This window comes from Sinocyclocheilus grahami, unplaced genomic scaffold, assembly GCF_001515645.1.
Source record: "Sinocyclocheilus grahami isolate Dianchi unplaced genomic scaffold, SAMN03320097.WGS_v1.1 scaffold183.1, whole genome shotgun sequence".
Taxonomy (NCBI): domain Eukaryota; kingdom Metazoa; phylum Chordata; class Actinopteri; order Cypriniformes; family Cyprinidae; genus Sinocyclocheilus; species Sinocyclocheilus grahami.
Genome location: NW_015505362.1, coordinates 974,795 through 994,575, shown reverse-complemented (window position 1 = coordinate 994,575; position 19,781 = coordinate 974,795). Strand labels below are relative to the sequence as shown.

The 19,781-nt window shown below is 36.7% G+C and overlaps 1 protein-coding gene across 1 annotated transcript in view; it reads right to left on the bottom strand.

The window, feature by feature from the left end:
• LOC107594427 (lymphoid enhancer-binding factor 1-like) overlaps positions 1-19,781 on the bottom strand; it is a 54,607-nt gene that overhangs the window by 2,651 nt on the left and 32,175 nt on the right. The window contains exons 7-10 of the mRNA XM_016284476.1: positions 18,859-19,021; positions 18,153-18,260; positions 14,153-14,201; positions 13,141-13,181 (exon numbers count right to left, since the gene is read on the bottom strand). Coding sequence (XP_016139962.1) covers positions 13,147-13,181; positions 14,153-14,201; positions 18,153-18,260; positions 18,859-19,021 — 355 coding nt within the window. The 3' untranslated portion in view covers positions 13,141-13,146. The remainder of the gene's footprint in view (positions 1-13,140; positions 13,182-14,152; positions 14,202-18,152; positions 18,261-18,858; positions 19,022-19,781) is intronic.

Here is a 19,781-nt window from a genome sequence, read left to right as displayed (position 1 = left end):
ACACACACACACACACACACACACACACATATATATATATATTTATTAAGGGTGTAACGATACACATTCTTATTGAACCGTTCGGTACGCATTACAAACCAAACGATTCGTTGGACCAATCGCTCTTATTACATTTGGAAAATATAATGTTCTCAGTGCCACTGCGCTCAACAAGACAGCCCAAATGGCGTAACAAGCAACGTGTTGTCTGCCCCGTGGTGTAGCAGACGGCCCCGTGAAAACCTCCCCTTGCTGGGGTGTGCTGAAAGACGACGATCTTGTATCAACGATAGCCAGAGATATTGTCAAAAACATCAATTATTGGCAATATTAAGAGGATTTGGCATTTCCAATTAATGTAGGCCTGTTACATTCTTATTTTTATTAGGCCTATAATTATTATAAAGTTACTTTTATTTTAAATTAAAATTACAATTAATTTGCCCCGCATAGGCTAACTGATGCGCTGTGAGGACAACAAAAGATAGACTACTTAGCCTACTCCTCAATTAAAATGTTTTTTCTTTTAAGGTCTACAATGAATTGTATGCCTATAATTAAAATATTAACACTGCAGTCACCGATAAAAATCAATGAAATAAAAAGCTTTTATTCCAAGCACCGACTTTAAAAAACAACCTGTTTAACACGAAATACGTTTCTTCTCATATTTTTCACTATGTACGGGCCACAAGAGAAATATTAAGGGAATAAATTAAAGCAATTAGCTATATATCGTTATCAGCATATGCTGAAGTAGATTTGTCTCGTTGTCTCTGAGAGAATAAGTGGTGTCAGAAAGCGTCAGAAAGCTCCATCAGTCCGTTTTTACTTTCACTTTCTGCAGTGAATTGACTGAGATTAAGACCGGCACAACTCTTGCGCAAAGTTTGCATGTTGCTTGTGTGTGATATCCATTGGCTCGCCTTCATGGTTTAAAACAGAAATATTTCCAACATTGCGACTTAACCAGTTACCCCTGTACCGAACCGAACCGTGACACCACTGTATCGCATTGAACCGAACCGTGTATTTTGTGAACTGTTACACCTCCAATAGATAGATAGATAGATAGATAGATAGATAATCAGAATATGATATATAGATAGAATATGATAGATGGATGGATAATCAGAATATTATAGATAGATAGATAGATAGATAGATAGATAGATCAGAATATTAGAATGATTTCTTAAGGATCATGTGACACTAAAAACTACATTTTAAAATATATTAAAATACAACACACACACACACACACACACATATATATATATATTTATTAAGGGTGTAACGATACACATTCTTATTGAACCGTTCGGTACGCATTACAAACCAAACGATTCGTTGGACCAATCGCTCTTATTACATTTGGAAAATATAATGTTCTCAGTGCCACTGCGCTCAACAAGACAGCCCAAATGGCGTAACAAGCAACGTGTTGTCTGCCCCGTGGTGTAGCAGACGGCCCCGTGAAAACCTCCCCTTGCTGGGGTGTGCTGAAAGACGACGATCTTGTATCAACGATAGCCAGAGATATTGTCAAAAACATCAATTATTGGCAATATTAAGAGGATTTGGCATTTCCAATTAATGTAGGCCTGTTACATTCTTATTTTTATTAGGCCTATAATTATTATAAAGTTACTTTTATTTTAAATTAAAATTACAATTAATTTGCCCCGCATAGGCTAACTGATGCGCTGTGAGGACAACAAAAGATAGACTACTTAGCCTACTCCTCAATTAAAATGTTTTTTCTTTTAAGGTCTACAATGAATTGTATGCCTATAATTAAAATATTAACACTGCAGTCACCGATAAAAATCAATGAAATAAAAAGCTTTTATTCCAAGCACCGACTTTAAAAAACAACCTGTTTAACACGAAATACGTTTCTTCTCATATTTTTCACTATGTACGGGCCACAAGAGAAATATTAAGGGAATAAATTAAAACAGTTAGCTATATACCGTTATCAGTATATGTTGAAGTAGATTCGTCTCTGAGAGAGAATGCGGCGTCAGATGCTCCGTCAGTAAGGAAAAACACAGAATTGTTGACATTTTTGCAGATTTATTAAAAAAAGAAAAACTGAAATATCACATGGTCCTAAGTATTCCCTATATATATATATATATATATATAGGGTTTGACATTAAACATTCTCATGTGGTTGTCCGAGTATCAAAGTTACTTGCCCGGAGAGAAACATTTTTTTTTAAATTGAGTTATAAATATAATTATTCATTGTAGCTATACAAAACATAGTATAGTGTTTAGAGTATATGTAGTAGATTTTGTGAGCATGTCGCATTTAGATTTTTCTTTTTAAATAAAATAAACAAAATAATAAAGTGAAATCAGTATCAACAAAATTCATCTTTGCAATGCAGAGGAAACACAGAAGCTGCATCTGAAGTGGAATGGATATATTTACCCACTGTTTAATGCAGCTCTGAGGGACATTGAATGCTTTAACCTGCAGTTACAAATGAATAAATAATGTTTTGATTTATAAAACATTGAATTCTGATATTTGAAATTATTAAAACAATTAAAAAACTATACTACGCCAATATATAACCGCACATATATACACACACTTTTTTGATTTTATAAATAAGCTTTCCATTGATGTATGGTTTGTTAGGATAGGACAATATTTGGCTGAGATAGAACTATTTGAAAATATCTGAAATCTGATGGTGCGAAAACATTTAAATACTGAGAAAATTGCTTTTAAAGTTGTCCAAATAAAGGATATACTTAATATCCTAATGATTTTTGGCATAAAAGAAAAATCGATAATTCTGACAAATACAATGTATTGTTGGCTACTGCTACAAATATACCCGTGCGACTTATGACTGGTTTTGTGCTCCAGGGTCACATATATTTATATATATTATATATGTATATGTATATACAGTATGTGTGTGTATACAAGACCCTGAAACTGAGCTGCAGCACTGTGGCCAAGACCATACAGTGGTTTAACAAGACAGGTTCCACTCAGAACAGGCCTGGTCGCCATGGTCGACCAAAGAAGTTGAGTGCACGTGCTCAGCGTCATACTGTATATATATATATATATATATATATATATACATATATACGTGTGTGTGTGTGTGTATATATATATTTTATATAGTTTTTTTGCTGTATGCCTTCAAAAGAAGTGGTGGGTGAATGGCAACAATGGATGTGCAAAAGATATCTGCATTTGATTTTAAAGGAGAATAAACCCTTGCTAGGTGAAGAAAAAGCAAGAAATAACAGCAGTCAGAAAAACTAAGCTTACAGGATTCCTGTAAAAGCAGCTGTTTCTATAGACACTTAGCTGTATGTGAGGAACTGGAGAAGATTCAAAGCTTTACGACTAAAACATTGGCCGGGAATGAGAGTACAGTCGAAGAGCCCAAATCTGGGTTGCGTTAAGCCTAGTCAGCTGAAAAGGTCCACTTTCACACCAAACTGACTTTGGACCAGTGACCTTGTGTTGTAGCACTTGGCTTCACGTCGGGTTTGGCAGCGTCCTTCAAGGAGTCCATTAAAATTCAACAGGCGCTATAACCAATGATCTGCTAGGAGGAGGATGGGTTCAAAAAACCCCGGCCTGAGTAATAAAAACAGCACCTGGGTGAAAAATCTGATTTAAACAAACCACTTCGTTCAGTCAGCACTTCCTTTGGCCCAGAGACAGTAACATTAAAGAGGGGAATAAACTCCAGACAATTTTGTCTCTAGAACTGCAAACCAACCATAGTTGGGTCTTTTCACCTGGATTCTCCCTTCCGCTTTCTAAAATGGCTGAGGAAACAATGCTCACCCTCGAAAGAACAAAAAACCTTCAGGTGAGGGCAGGGGACACGAGAAGGGCGAAGGCTGGTATTCCAGCGGAGGCCGTGAGTGGGGTCTACCCACATCTGAGGAGGGCTGGGATGAGAGCTCGGGAACGACGTGCTCCTGCAAAGCCTGAGCTGCAAGCCAGGGCGGCACTATCAAAGAGCAGCACAATGACTGCTTCAAAGGCCTCGCCACCGCTCGCTGTGGGAGGGAGGAGAGGGGGTTCCGCCTGCTTTCACAATGGGAGCCAGATTTACTCCCTAGGAGAGGAACTCCAGCAAAGCACAGACGACGGCTGGGGCGTGAAAGAGCTAGAAAGAGAGGAGAGGAAACATAGTAGACGCCACATAGTTTACTAATTCCTCTGCTGCTTAGATCGTCAAACCAAAAGATCTAAATAAAAGATCTGATGGGGGCAATTGTGATTCGCATATTAAATCCAACCGTTTCTGCAAGTTTGTTCCTTGCACCAACATACCGGCAAAAACTCCCAGACTCTTTTTATAGCACTGTGGAGTCTCTTGGCAGCAGTACATGGAAGGAAACCTCTAGGTTTCCGCTGCCCTCAGTAAAATGAACCGGTTTATCATAAGCAATTCATACTCTTTTCCAGAGTTTAGAGTCATGCAGAATTTAATTGAGAATGCCTTTTAAATTACAATTCAGTCCATGAAAATAGGTAGCAAATAAGATGCAAAAATTGCAATTCCAATTTGATTGAGGAAGAATAAACTTTAACTGAAATTTTTTTTTTTAATTAATAACATTAATTTTTTCACTAGAAAAGCTAAGTTTTGAAGGTAGATAGATGGATAGATAAATAAATTTTATTTTTTTATTTTTTACTTACTTTTATTGTATTTTTAATATTTCTTACAAAACTTATAATTGCTTTTTTTTTTTTTCAATAAAATATTTTTCAAAAAAAAATTAAATTACCATTGTGTATGAAATATGTTCTATAAATAAACTTGTCTTGCCTTAAATTCTTCACATTTATTTTACTGGAAAATAAGTGTTTGTCAAAACGAGCTTGTTTAAAGGTCAAATTCAAAAAAAAAAAAAAAAAGCTTAAAAACCTTTCAAATTTGAAGGTTTATTGATCTTACAGACAGACATGACTTGGAAATGCCACCTATAAAATATGTATTATATATCAGATTTAATAAATTAAGTTTTACATTTAGTCATTTAGCAGACGCTTTTATCCAAATTGACTTAAAAATGAGGACAACAGAAGCAATCAAAACCAACAAAAGAGCATTCATTTGACAAGTCTCGGTTAGTACACATAGTAAGGTTTTTTAATAATAAATAAAAAGAAAACAAGTATATTGAATAGATAAATAATAGAGAACGCTAGTGTAAGAGGGTCATTTTTTATAATAAATAAAAAGAAAACAAGTAGATATAATAGAAAAAGGATAGAGAATGTGTAATTATAGAGGGTCAATTTTTTTAAAAATGTTTTTTTAAGAAAACAAGTAGAATAGAAAGTTTTGAGGAGCAGGGTGGAAGAGATAGAAAAAGGATAGAGAATGTGTAATTATAGAGGGTCAATTTTTTTAAAATGTTTTTTTAAGAAAACAAGTAGAATAGAAAGTTTTGAGGAGCAGGGTGGAAGAACACTTTCTTAGTGTAAATTCTCTGTCTTGTCATTTGAATTCAAATTTCATTTCAACTTCCTGTGGGGTGTGGCCAATTCAATTCAAATTAAACTCATTAACTGAAAGGCAGCAAATTCTATACCCAACCCTAACCCTTTCTAGGTACAAGTTTAAAAAAAAATCCCAGTTCAGGTCCAAACATTTTCAATCCAAAACTGTTAAAGCAACTCAAGGCACAAAGTTCCAGCCCACTCCAAATAAAAAGGGTTTTTAGACACAAAGGGCATCAGTTATTCTGCCATTCATGGGGTTGAGGCAGAGTGGATATTAAGAAGAGACAAGGCACTCTCATCGCCACACAAGGGACTTTTAGTTTCTCTCTCTCATGCTTTTTCATCAAAGGCTGACATCTGACTTCTGGCCTCACTCATCACAGACACAGAGCTGGGTAAAGATGACCCGATTCGGGCACAGCTGTCCAACAGCACTTTCTTCACAGAGCAGGCCATGAACTCCGCTGCGGCCCGCACCTCCAACGGTTTCCCCACACTGCCCCACTATTGTCGACCTCTGGAACACCGAAAGCTTTCAAACCTTCGGTCGACCACTCCCAACAGTACGGTAAACCTCGTATAGGGCCTGCCAATAACATCAAACTTGGGGCAAAGAATGCAGTCGCTATAAAAATCAAAAGTGAAACGCTGCAGAACAGTCAGCATAGCACAGAGTCAATGTTCAGGTGGCAACAAAGCAGCAAGTTGAAATGTGCCAGACTTTGGTGACTCACAACCTTGGCTTCTTTAAATGACTAAGACTACATCTTCAGAGCCAGCTTTCATTAAAAGACCACCATTGTTACATGGCTTTCCCCATTCCCAATGAAAAAAATGCACAGTGGCCAAAAAGTAACAGCCTGGAGGGCATGTATGCCTCGGATAACTATCTCAAAGTCTGCAAATCACAAGGGTTAGTCAGACAAAAGCTCTCACAGCTAAATCTGACAAACAGACACAGTTGAGAACAAGAAGAGGATGTGGAAATGTTGTACGAGCAGGAAAAGTGGGATGTGTGAGGACGAAAATTCCATAACCTGAAATTATTCCAATGTACATTTTTATTTCATGAATTATGTGTCATAAGGCATGTAAACATAAGACATAGCCTGTCCTTCATACCGAAAATAAAATGGTGAGAACACCCATGGAATTACCTCAAATTTTCCATGAGAAATCCCCCATTTTCCATTTCAAAACCAATAGGAGCAATCTTCAAATGCCTTGCATATTACATAATAAATGTCTGTCACATATGTATCACGGTTTCCACTAAAATATTAAGTAGCACAACTGTTTTTAACATTGATAATAATAAATATGTTACTTAAGCACCAAATCGTATATTAGAATGATTTCTGAAGAATCATGTGACACTGAAGACTGGAGTAATGATGCTGAAAATTCAGCTTTGCATCACAGTAACAAATTACATTGTTCAATATATTCAAATACAATATACAGTGGGTACGGAAAGTATTCAGACCCCCTTAAATTTTTCACTCTTTGTTATATTGCAGCCATTTGCTAAAATCATTTAAGTTAATTTTTTTTCCTCATTAATGTACACACAGCACCCCATATTGACAGAAAAACACAGAATTGTTGACATTTTTGCAGATTTATTAAAAAAGAAAAACTGAAATATCACATGGTCCTAAGTATTCAGACCCTTTGCTCAGTATTTAGTTTTTAATAAATCTGCAAAAATGTCAACAATTCTGTGTTTTTCTGTCAATATGGGGTGCTGTGTGTGCATTAATGAGGAAAAAAAATTAACTTAAATGATTTTAGCAAATGGCTGCAATATAACAAAGAGTGAAAAATTTAAGGGGGTCTGAATACTTTCCGTACCCACTGTATATAAAACGGTTATTTTAAATTCCAATAATATTTTACAATATTAATCTTTTTACGTTATTTTTGATCAAATAAATGCAGTCTTGGTGAATATCAGATGTCTTTAAAGTGCCCCTATTATGCCATTTCCAATATTGCCTTTCATGCCGTGTATAATGTAGCTGTATGTGAATGTAAACGATCTGCAAAGTTGTAAAGTGCATGATAAAGTTATTGTCTCCCAAAATAAAGAATCGACTCTGAACAGCTGAAATGAGTCGTTAGTAATTAGAATCCCACTTCCGTGACGGTAAATATGTTCTACTTGGCGCGGCCGCAAAGAACTGGTCCCCGCCACAAACACGTCATTCTGCTGACGACTGCTTCTCTAATCTCGGGGAGTTCAACGCGGGATTCACAAAATGCTTGCTGTTGAAAGATGGATCAGTATCCTGTTTATTTGGACCAGCTGCTCTACTAAATCATAACCTGTAAGTATGATAAATAATAGATGTTTATATTTTCTATAAAGCGTTATCCTTAAATGGAAGACGTTTGGGACGATCAGAACCCTTCCTAGAGCTGGCCGTCCGGCCAAACTGAGCTATCGGGGGGGAAGAGCCTTGGTGAGAGAGGTAAAGAAGAACCCAAAGATCACTGTGGCTGAGCTCCAGAGATGCAGTTGGGAGATGGGAGAAAGTTGTAGAAAGTCAACCATCACTGCAGCCCTCCACCAGTCGGGGCTTTATGGCAGAGTGGCCCGACGGAAGCCTCTCCTCAGTGCAAGACACATGAAAGCCTGCATGGAGTTTGCTAAAAAACACCTGAATAAGATTCTCTGGTCTGATGAGACCAAGATATAACTTTTTGGCCTTAATTCTAAGCGGTATGTGTGGAGAAAACCAGGCACTGCTCATCACCTGTCCAATACAGTCCCAACAGTGAAGCATGGTGGTGGCAGCATCATGCTGTGGGGGTGTTTTTCAGCTGCAGGGACAGGACGACTGGTTGCAATTGAGGGAAAGATGAATGCGGCCAAGTACAGGGATATCCTGGATGAAAACCTTCTCCAGAGTGCTCAGGACCTCAGACTGGGCCGAAGGTTTATCTTCCAACAAGACAATGACCCTAAGCACACAGCTAAAATAACGAAGGAGTGGCTTCACAGCAACTCTGTGACTGTTCTTGAATGGCCCAGCCAGAGCCCTGACTTAAACCCAATTGAGCATCTCTGGAGAGACCTAAACATGGCTGTCCACCAACGTTTACCATCCAACCTGACAGAACTGGAGGATCTGCAAGGAGGAATGGCAGAGGATCCCCAAGTCCAGGTGTGAAAAACTTGTTGCATCTTTCCCAAAAAGACTCATGGCTGTATTCGATCAAAAGGGTGCTTCTACTAAATACTGAGCAAAGGGTCTGAATACTTAGGACCATGTGATATTTCAGTTTTTCTTTTTTAATAAATCTGCAAAAATGTCAACAATTCTGTGTTTTTCTGTCAATATGGGGTGCTGTGTGTACATTAATGAGGAAAAAAAATTAACTTAAATGATTTTAGCAAATGGCTGCAATATAACAAAGAGTGAAAAATTTAAGGGGGTCTGAATACTTTCCGTACCCACTGTATATAAAACGGTTATTTTAAATTCCAATAATATTTTACAATATTAATCTTTTTACGTTATTTTTGATCAAATAAATGCAGTCTTGGTGAATATCAGATGTCTTTAAAGTGCCCCTATTATGCCATTTCCAATATTGCCTTTCATGCCGTGTATAATGTAGCTGTATGTGAATGTAAACGATCTGCAAAGTTGTAAAGTGCATGATAAAGTTATTGTCTCCCAAAATAAAGAATCGACTCTGAACAGCTGAAATGAGTCGTTAGTAATTAGAATCCCACTTCCGTGACGGCTACATATGTTCTACGTTGGCCGGCCGCGAACAACTTGACCCCGCCACAAACACGTCATTCTGCTGACGACTGCTTCTCTAATCTCGGGGAGTTCAACGCGGGATTCACAAAATGCTTGCTGTTGAAAGATGGATCAGTATCCTGTTTATGTGGACCAGCTGCTCTACTAACTCATAACCTGTAAGTATGATAAATAATAGATGTTTATATTTTCTATAAAGCGTTCAGAATACAGAACTATTGAAATAGGCGTATCGTTTCCGAAACGCGCTGTATGCCGTAGACCAATCACAACAGACTAGGCCATCTGACCAATCAGAGCAGAGCAGGCTCACGGAAAGGAGGGGTTTGAGAGTCTGAATCTTTGAACTGCTTCGAATGAATTGTTTGAGAATCGCTGGAAAATGAGGTTATATATTAAATGCATATTTTGAGAAAACGAAAGTGTTTTTTGACCTTGCATGCATGTAATCCTATTGTACGAGACTCCCAAAACAATATTAGGAACCGTAAAAATGGCATAATAGGGGCACTTTAAAAACATTTTTTTAAATCTTACTGACCCCCCAAACTTTTAAATGGTAGTGTATATTTAATACATGTGTATTTTGTCTTAAACGCATCAAAAAAAAAAAATCAAAACAAAACTGTTGCTTCAAGTGAATTTTATGGTCTTTTAATTGGATATTTTAACTGGAAATGCTGGATTTAACTGGATATTATTTTGCACTGTTGTATGCTATCCTATCCATTATCATCAATATTATCATTCTTTTTTTGTTTAAAAAATATTTAAGTGCACACTATATAATTTGGAAGGCGAATAAACATAAAAGACAAATGTGATGTTTCTCAGCCTGTCGGATCTGCATAAATTGACAAGTGGTGGCAATATTCTCTGTCTTATGTATATAATCATGCTCTGTTGCTTCAAGTGAATTTCAATTGGATATTTTAACTAGAAATGCTGGATTTAACTGGATTTTTTTTCCACTGTTGATGTTATTATGATCCTATCCATTACCAAAAATATTATAAGTCTTTTTTTGTTTAAAACTATTAAATTGCACACTATATAATTTGGAAGGCGAATAAACATAAAAGACAAATGTGATGTTTCTCAGTTTGTCGGATCTGCATAAATTGGCAAGCGGTGGCAATATTTTCTGTTTTATGCATGTTCGTTTAAAGCTGCCACGATGAATCAGTTGGGGCGTCCATTTGCAGTTCGCTTGGCACCGCTAATTATTGGATCGAAGATAGAGCGCCTTTCAGCTGCGTTTTCAAAGCTATTGCAGCCCACAGAAGAAAAAAAGAAAGAGTGCGAAACGGTCCAATTTGTGTTCGGGAGCCACAGAGTAGAGAACTGATCAACCGTAAAACCTTTGTCTTGAAGGTTTTTGGGTAGGACCAGATTTGTCACATCTGCGCAGCTTTCATAGCAAAAAGAAGCAGAATTACAGGATGTAGGGTGACTTAAGACGAGGAGAAAATAGATATTTCCCCTTGCTTACTACTTTCCTTGACGCTGAAATTCCTCATAGACTTTCACCTGATGGCCGGCCGCGAACAACTTGACCCCGCCACAAACACGTCATTCTGCTGACGACTGCTTCTCTAATCTCGGGGAGTTCAACGCGGGATTCACAAAATGCTTGCTGTTGAAAGATGGATCAGTATCCTGTTTATTTGGACCAGCTGCTCTACTAAATCATAACCTGTAAGTATGATAAATAATAGATGTTTATATTTTCTATAAAGCGTTCAGAATACAGAACTATTGAAATAGGCGTATCGTTTCCGAAACGCGCTGTATGCCGTAGACCAATCACAACAGACTAGGCCATCTGACCAATCAGAGCAGAGCAGGCTCACGGAAAGGAGGGGTTTGAGAGTCTGAATCTTTGAACTGCTTCGAATGAATTGTTTGAGAATCGCTGGAAAATGAGGTTATATATTAAATGCATATTTTGAGAAAACGAAAGTGTTTTTTGACCTTGCATGCATGTAATCCTATTGTACGAGACTCCCAAAACAATATTAGGAACCGTAAAAATGGCATAATAGGGGCACTTTAAAAACATTTTTTTAAATCTTACTGACCCCCCAAACTTTTAAATGGTAGTGTATATTTAATACATGTGTATTTTGTCTTAAACGCATCAAAAAAAAAAAATCAAAACAAAACTGTTGCTTCAAGTGAATTTTATGGTCTTTTAATTGGATATTTTAACTGGAAATGCTGGATTTAACTGTATATTATTTTGCACTGTTGTATGCTATCCTATCCATTATCAACAATATTATCACTCTTTTTTTGTTTAAAAAATATTTAAGTGCACACTATATAATTTGGAAGGCGAATAAACATAAAAGACAAATGTGATGTTTCTCAGCCTGTCAGATCTGCATAAATTGACAAGCGGTGGCAATATTCTCTGTCTTATGTATATAATCATGCTCTGTTGCTTCAAGTGAATTTCAATTGGATATTTTAACTAGAAATGCTGGATTTAACTGGATTTTTTTTCCACTGTTGATGTTATTATGATCCTATCCATTACCAAAAATATTATAAGTCTTTTTTTGTTTAAAACTATTAAATTGCACACTATATAATTTGGAAGGCGAATAAACATAAAAGACAAATGTGATGTTTCTCAGTTTGTCGGATCTGCATAAATTGGCAAGCGGTGGCAATATTTTCTGTTTTATGCATGTTCGTTTAAAGCTGCCACGATGAATCAGTTGGGGCGTCCATTTGCAGTTCGCTTGGCACCGCTAATTATTGGATCGAAGATAGAGCGCCTTTCAGCTGCGTTTTCAAAGCTATTGCAGCCCACAGAAGAAAAAAAGAAAGAGTGCGAAACGGTCCAATTTGTGTTCGGGAGCCACAGAGTAGAGAACTGATCAACCGTAAAACCTTTGTCTTGAAGGTTTTTGGGTAGGACCAGATTTGTCACATCTGCGCAGCTTTCATAGCAAAAAGAAGCAGAATTACAGGATGTAGGGTGACTTAAGACGAGGAGAAAATAGATATTTCCCCTTGCTTACTACTTTCCTTGACGCTGAAATTCCTCATAGACTTTCACCTGAGACGATTCTCTTCTTTGTTTAGAGAACTAACTTCTTTCAGGCCAGTTGCTAGCTTAATCGCTAGAAAATTAAAAAGCACAGCGCAAGCCAAATATGCTGGCAAGGGCTTCGTTCATTCACAGGGTTGGCTAGAAAACACATGGGGGCCATATGGGTGAATGCTAAAAGAGTTAGCTTACATCTGGGTCGACTCTTTCAATACCATCCCAGTTTCCAAATGTTCTTGAAAAACCAAAAAAAACGCCCCAGTCCAACATGGCCGCGAGCCACAGCATTGTATGTTGATGCTGCATGCCAAATATTAAAGATGGAAGAAATGAATGAGGAAAGAAACCTGATAGTGTGGACTTGATGTTCTGAGCCGACTTTGTCGAGATTACGCTGTTCTGTGATCTCTCAAACAAATGGTATGCTTGCAAACTGTTCTTGATAAAAAAGCACTGGTCTTCTGAAAATACTAACACGCCACATGCCACACATCAGTCTACAGGAAAAGGGATGTAATGGAGTCTTTAAACAGAGTTAGAAGAGAAAAATGACTTGTCACAACAATTCATCAGTGTGTTCGCAAGACGAAACCCTGTAACGCTAGCACACACTTGCACGATGCAAACAACAGCTTTCGCAATACAACAGTGAATGGTTGATTGGTGAACTCAAAGTGTGCCTTTAGGATTAGTCTCATGTTTTTCTGATTGCTAAGAACCACATTAGAAAATAGGGAGTTTACCACATCATGACTCAATCAGACCAGAGGTACGGAAGAGGCTCTTACCATTGTTCAGATGTACGCCGTTTTCATTCTCTGGCCTGTACCTGCAGGAAATCGTAACTTTTAATTACCAGGATGTGCCTCCAAATAACACCTAAGTCCATATCTGGTCTTAGTTGTCAATGTAGGGCCAACAAACAGAGTTTGCTGGCCTAGTTAAAACATTAACATTGTTCATTAAAGGAACAGTTCGTCCAATAATGAACACTCTGTTATCATTTACTTAGGATTTTCTTTTTTTTCACTGAACAGAAAGGGAGAAATTCTGAATAATGTGCTGAACGAATCATACAGGTTGATTCTTGGGAATTGGATTAAACGATTGAAAAGTTTCGCTCACAAATTAGTCATATGGACACTTTAAGGAGAGTTGTCATTTAGTAGCTTGACAGTCCTAGTAGGCTACTCTTTCTTCACCTTTCATGTTCCTTAAAAGAAAAAAAAAGTCATTTCCATTTAGAAAAACATGAGCTAGTGTAAATTAAGCCAGAATTTTCATTTTTGTGTGAACTATTCCTTTAACTTGTCCATCATACACAGCTCTATAATTAAATTCCCTAGACTTAGCACCAAATATACATTGAACTGTTAAATGTACAAGCACACATCACTAATGCATTTATAAAAGGGCAAATAGAAAAGTTTCACTGACGGAAGCATTGTGAACTTTAAAACAGACTAATCCTAAAGACTTGATTGTGAGGAGAAGATGGAAAGATGGAGTGGTGGGGTGGGTGTACTGTTCATAATGTTGCAAAATTTACAGATTAAAGAAACATACAGAACAGTAAATCCGCAGACTTGTGGATTTTCAGGCAACCAACAAAGATGTCAATTCATAAATGTTCATGTTGACTATAAAAACATCCTTTTATGATTGAAACTGAATGTGAGAAAGCGTATTGAGAATGCAGTATCCCAACATTAACCACTTTACCACCATATTCACAAAGTAGTGCGTACATTAATGAAACAGGACAAATTACAGCAGGGATTGGAGGTTTAGGAGTCTTACCTGAAGCAGGTTCCTGGATCTTTTCCCTCTTCCGCTTCTTTTTTTTCCCCTATAAAATAGCCAGAGGAATATGAAGCGGCATTATAAAAACATGACATTTCTGCTATTTATGAAGTGATATATATATATATACAGTGGGTACGGAAAGTATTCAGACCCCCTTAAATTTTTCACTCTTTGTTATATTGCAGCCATTTGCTAAAATCGTTTAAGTAAAATTTTTTTCCTCATTAATGTACACACAGCACCCCATATTGACAGAAAAACACAGAATTGTTGACATTTTTGCAGATTTATTAAAAAAGAAAAACTGAAATATCACATGGTCCTAAGTATTCAGACCCTTTGCTGTGACACTCATATATTTAACTCAGGTGCTGTCCATTTCTTCTGATCATCCTTGAGATGGTTCTACACCTTAATTTGAGTCCAGCTGTGTTTGATTATACAATGGCTGAATGGCTGCAATATCACAAAGAGTGAAAAATTTAAGGGGGTCTGAATACTTTCCGTACCCACTGTATATATATATATATATATAAAAAAAAATAAAAAATAAAAAAATAGGTCCAATACTCCTTCCTACTTCTTCTGGATTGCATGATTACTAAACTAAAATCAAATAAAATAAAATAAAATAAAATAAAAACAATTAAAATAATATTTTATTTAAAAAGATAAAATAATAAAATAAAATAGTAAATATTAAAAAAATATTTTATTTTAATCTTTTTAAATAAAATAAAATAAAATAGTCAAATGAAGTAATATAAAGTCAAATAAAATAAAATCTAAAACTCCTTCCTAATTCTTCTGGATTGCATGGCCTAATCACCAATCGGAAAGTTAAACATGAATAAAACATCTGCCCCTACTCCAATTGACACGACAAACACTCCTCTAGAGTGAGAAGTCTGGACTGCTTTAGGATTTGTAGCTTACCCAAAATCCCCTGGCAGGATGACTATAGGTATAGATAGCGCCGCACTGTCATTTTGCGGTCCAATATGAGCCACGCTTTGGTTGCCTGCTGTAAAGTCTGATAATCCACTTATTCAGTCACTAATCTGTGTATTCTAGCCCTGGCTGACAGAACCAAGAAGCCCAGAGCAGTAGAAACGTCTATGACAGAGCAGGGATACACTCAGAATCCTTAGCACTATTAAATACAAGTGTGCTCCCACCACTAATATATAAGTGGAGATGAAAGTTCATCTGTCTTTGAAGTGTTTCTTTTTAGCCCTGTTGCCTTTCCATTTGGTGATTAGTGTGAAAGCCAGGTTTTAGTTTTAGCAGCACATCCTGGCACTTCTGGTGTCCAAAGTTGTCATCACAACATACATTTTGGATGTGAATTCTACAAGCTAACTGCCTTGATATCTGACACATTTGTATAAAATAAAGGAATAATTGTATAAATGTAATAATATTGAGTAAATGGTTAGCAATATGTCTCTTCTGGAAAACTTTTAGTATGTGACAGCTGTAAGAGCTTGGGAGCGACACTCTGAAGGCAATTACTCATGAAAATAGTAGAAGCGTTTAATGAGCATTCACATCATGTCCATAATAAAATGCTTATAATAAGATGTAATTGGCATTCACATACCATAAGCAGAACAGAAATTAGTCATTTAAAAAAAAGATTACATTTAACAATTTACGTAAAAACAACTTTTACAATTTCTTGTTACACAAAAATTATGTTCATGTTTCTGAGCTTCATTTATGAAAGAAGCAGAACAAATTGTGTAAGTCGTTCATAAAACCATTCTTATGAAACTGTCAAATTCAATGCAATTTACAAAGGAGCATTTGTACAAACAATTTACACAAATTTGTTCCACTTTTGTTTCATGAATCAGGCATAAAACTATTTTTGCGTAAATCGGTACAATGCAACAGTTTGTGCAAGAATGTTTTTATGAACAGTTTACACAACTTCAATCTGCTCTGGTTTCTCGCGCACATTTATGAAACTTGATCAGAACAAATTCATGTAAATCAGTCATAAAACCTAGTAAAGTATCACTTTCAATGCAATGATTTACACAAGAAGGTTTTTAGAAACCATTTACGGAAATTGAGTCTGTTTGTATTAGGGCTGGGTGATAATTAGATAACGATAATTATCACAATATAATTTTCCTCGATAAAACGATATGAAGTGTTCGATATAATGTTTATGCGTCAAAAGCTGAACGAAACTCATTTGAATCGCGCTACACGGCCCGTTTATCCGTTCAGAACACAGTTCAAACTGCTGCGCCGTGCAAGCTCACTAGAACAGATGTGTTTACTCGGTCACTCGAGCACTAAACAGCGCTGTGAGATCCAGTGTGAAGCGCGAATAGAGCAATGAACAAAAATTACTCTGTGATTTAAACTAGTTTAAAGCCAAACAGGAGAAACACTGTGTGCACCGAGACAGTCAGAAGGCTTTTCAATCTACACATTGCCATCATTTACCATGGATTTACTGTAGTAACACTCACTGCACCATGGTATTGTGACAGAAATTTGGGATGTTCACACTGAATTTTATTAAAAGGAGTAATGGTATATAATTATAGTATGTATTTGTGATTAAACTATAGCATGTGTGCATTTATACTGAATGTTTTTAGACTAACGTTACTGTTTTTCATGCAAATAGGCTACTTAAAAACCATATCATTATATTTTTACCATGGTATTGAGGTGTTATATGTGTGGTTTTAACTGTGTTTATCATGATTTAAATGTATGCTACTATGGGAGACCAATGCTTAATTAAAAAAAAAAAAAAACCTTGGTCAGATTAAATTTAACCATATAAAGCTGAGGTTGATTTACTCATGTTACTGATTTTGATAATGAACAAAAATGTACCTCTGCATCCTAACTCATGCTACTATTAGATGTGCATGTCTAAGAGACAAAAAATATTATTATTAATATTATCAGGCAACCCAAACCTGTTTCTTGATTTGAAACAATATCACTCATTAGAACATGCAGAAACTAAGAAATTTATTTTTCTATTCAGATATTTATTTTGTTAAGGAAAATTAATGGTCTTGTTTCGATAACTTTCACTTTGGAGCAAAGATCTGGCTTTAAACTTGAAAGAAATAAAGATTTGACATTTATCGTGATAATTATCGATATCGACTGATGTGAAAAAAATGATCGTGATAATTTTTTTGGCCATATCGCCCAGCCCTAGTTTGTATTTTGGAAACCCTTTTATGAAACTCAAGCAGAATAAATTCAGTAAATCAACAAATTGTATGCAAACAGTTACATTCAATGCAATAATTTAAGTTTTTATGAGCCATTTACTAAAATCTGTGCTGCTTATGTTTCATGAATGAAGAATGTATTTTTAAATTAGCAAAGATAAATTGTTAATTAAAGGGATAGTTCACCTAAACATTGTGTCATAATGTACTCACTCTCCACCTGTTCCAAACATTTGGGAGTTTCTTTTCTCTGTTTTACACAAAAGATGATATTTCGAAGAATGGCAGTAACCAAAAAACTGACGGTGCCCATTGACTTCCATAGTAAGGAAAAATACAATGGCTACCATCAACTGTTTGGTTACCAACATTCTTTAAAATATCTTATTTTTGTGTTCAACAGAAAAAAAGAAACTCATACAGGTTTGGAACAAGTGGAGAGCGAGTAAATTATGACAATTGTAATTTTTGGCTGAACTGTCCCTTTAATTCAAGTATCAGCGAAATGCTGGTATCTAACTTGTGAATATTTTGTTCTATAACAGTTGTGTTGTAGTATCATTCAGTCCTGTCAGACTTGAAGTGAATAGCCCTTTAGAATTTTCTGATATAACCTCAAACTCATTTTACAACAGTTAAACATTTGGACTACTAAACAAACAATAGTAGTATGCATATATTTTTAACTTTTAAAGACAAGCATTATATTTACTTTCATGCAATCAACACATGACACAACTCTCACTCTCAGGCAGTGTGTTAGTGTGGACACTTACATAATTGTCTCTGGCAGACCATCCTGGGTAAAGCTGCATATGGAGCTGCCGTTCCTTGCGGGCTAATTCGTAATACTTAGCTTGCTCTTCCCGAGATAAAGCATGCCACTGTTCAGTGCAGAGGGAGATTAGAGAGAGAGAGAGGGGGGGTGGGAGTTGTCAATTACCGACATGCACTTTTAAGTTCCTTCCAAAGAGACGCGTGCTTGCGTTTGGCTAAAAATCCTTGTTAACTCTCAAACATTGCGTGTGTGTGCGGGTAAATGTGTGCGAGTGCATGTGCACGCGTGCCTGGGGGTGGAATGGAACATGATGAAGAGATTAACATATGCAGCGATGGGAGAAAGGAAGGGGAAAAAAAACACGAAATTTTGATTTCATATCAAAACACTGGTTCCAATTTAGCGGCGCTTTACTTCAAACCATGTCAGGCTGCAAGTACCCCACACTGCCACAAAATGGTCCTTTACTGTGGCTAGCCGCCTCAAACCGCAGATGCTTTGGTTAAAGCATTAAATATGTTTAACGGTACTCTTTTTCCAATTCCAAAATGAAGCATTAAAGACGCTACCTGACTAGATTTCTGAGCTGTCAGCTTGTGTGTTGGTGTACTTGTAAAATTGAGTTAGACAGAAGTGCTAACTACAATAGACCCCTTTGTGAAGGAGGTCACATGGTGCGAGAGACCCGCAAATCAGATACGTACCCTCCGCCCGAGGATCTGATTGATCGCGGCGCTCTCCTTCAACGTGCATTCGGCCACCACATTGGCACGCATCTCTTTCATATACAGCATGAAAGCGTTTAGAGGTTTCTTAATGTGAGGTCTTTTGGGCTCCTGCTCCTTTCTCTGCTCGTGATGAGGTTTCCTGGAGAAACAAGAGGAGGAAAGAGTTAAAAAAAGAGGGGGAAGAATTATTAAGTGATACAGGGAAATACAAAGGGGAAAAATGCTCAGAAAGCGGCTGCCACAGCGACGCCATAGAGTGTGAGAGCGCCAAATGTCTGATTCCAGCCACCAATCGGAAGACTGCATGAGAGAACAATCTGGGAGCCAGTGCCGAAAAGCTAGCAGCGGCTTTTAATTATGTCCAGTTGGGTGCTTTCATGCAAAGAGATTACTTCACCAGTAATGGCAACAAAACCTTCATGTTCCTTCTAACTCGATGACTCCCAAGCCCTACAGCTCCCAGTATTTCACTCCCATTGGTGACCTGGACCTGATACCTCAAGCCAGCTGCATGGCTCATAACAGTCAAAATTAGAAGAAAAAAAAAACCCTGAAATCATGATGAAACCGAAGCAGTGACAGATCTTTCTTCCATATTGTAACAGATTTAGAAAAAACAAAACAAAAAAAATGTAGGGTGGAACTTGGATTTTGAGATGTGGCATTGTACTCGAAAGTGGAGGCAGATGAATGTGAGCTTGCAAAGTCATCAGAGAAGTCCTGCATGTGTTACCAAAGAGAAGTGTCATGTTTTAAAAGTCCGGTTTTGACATTTTAATTCAACTTTGAGGTCAAAAAATTTAAATAAACTTAAATTAAACATGCACAGATTAATGAATGATAAGATCTGTAATATGCATTTAGAAGATAGATAGAATTAATTTTTATTTAATGCCTAG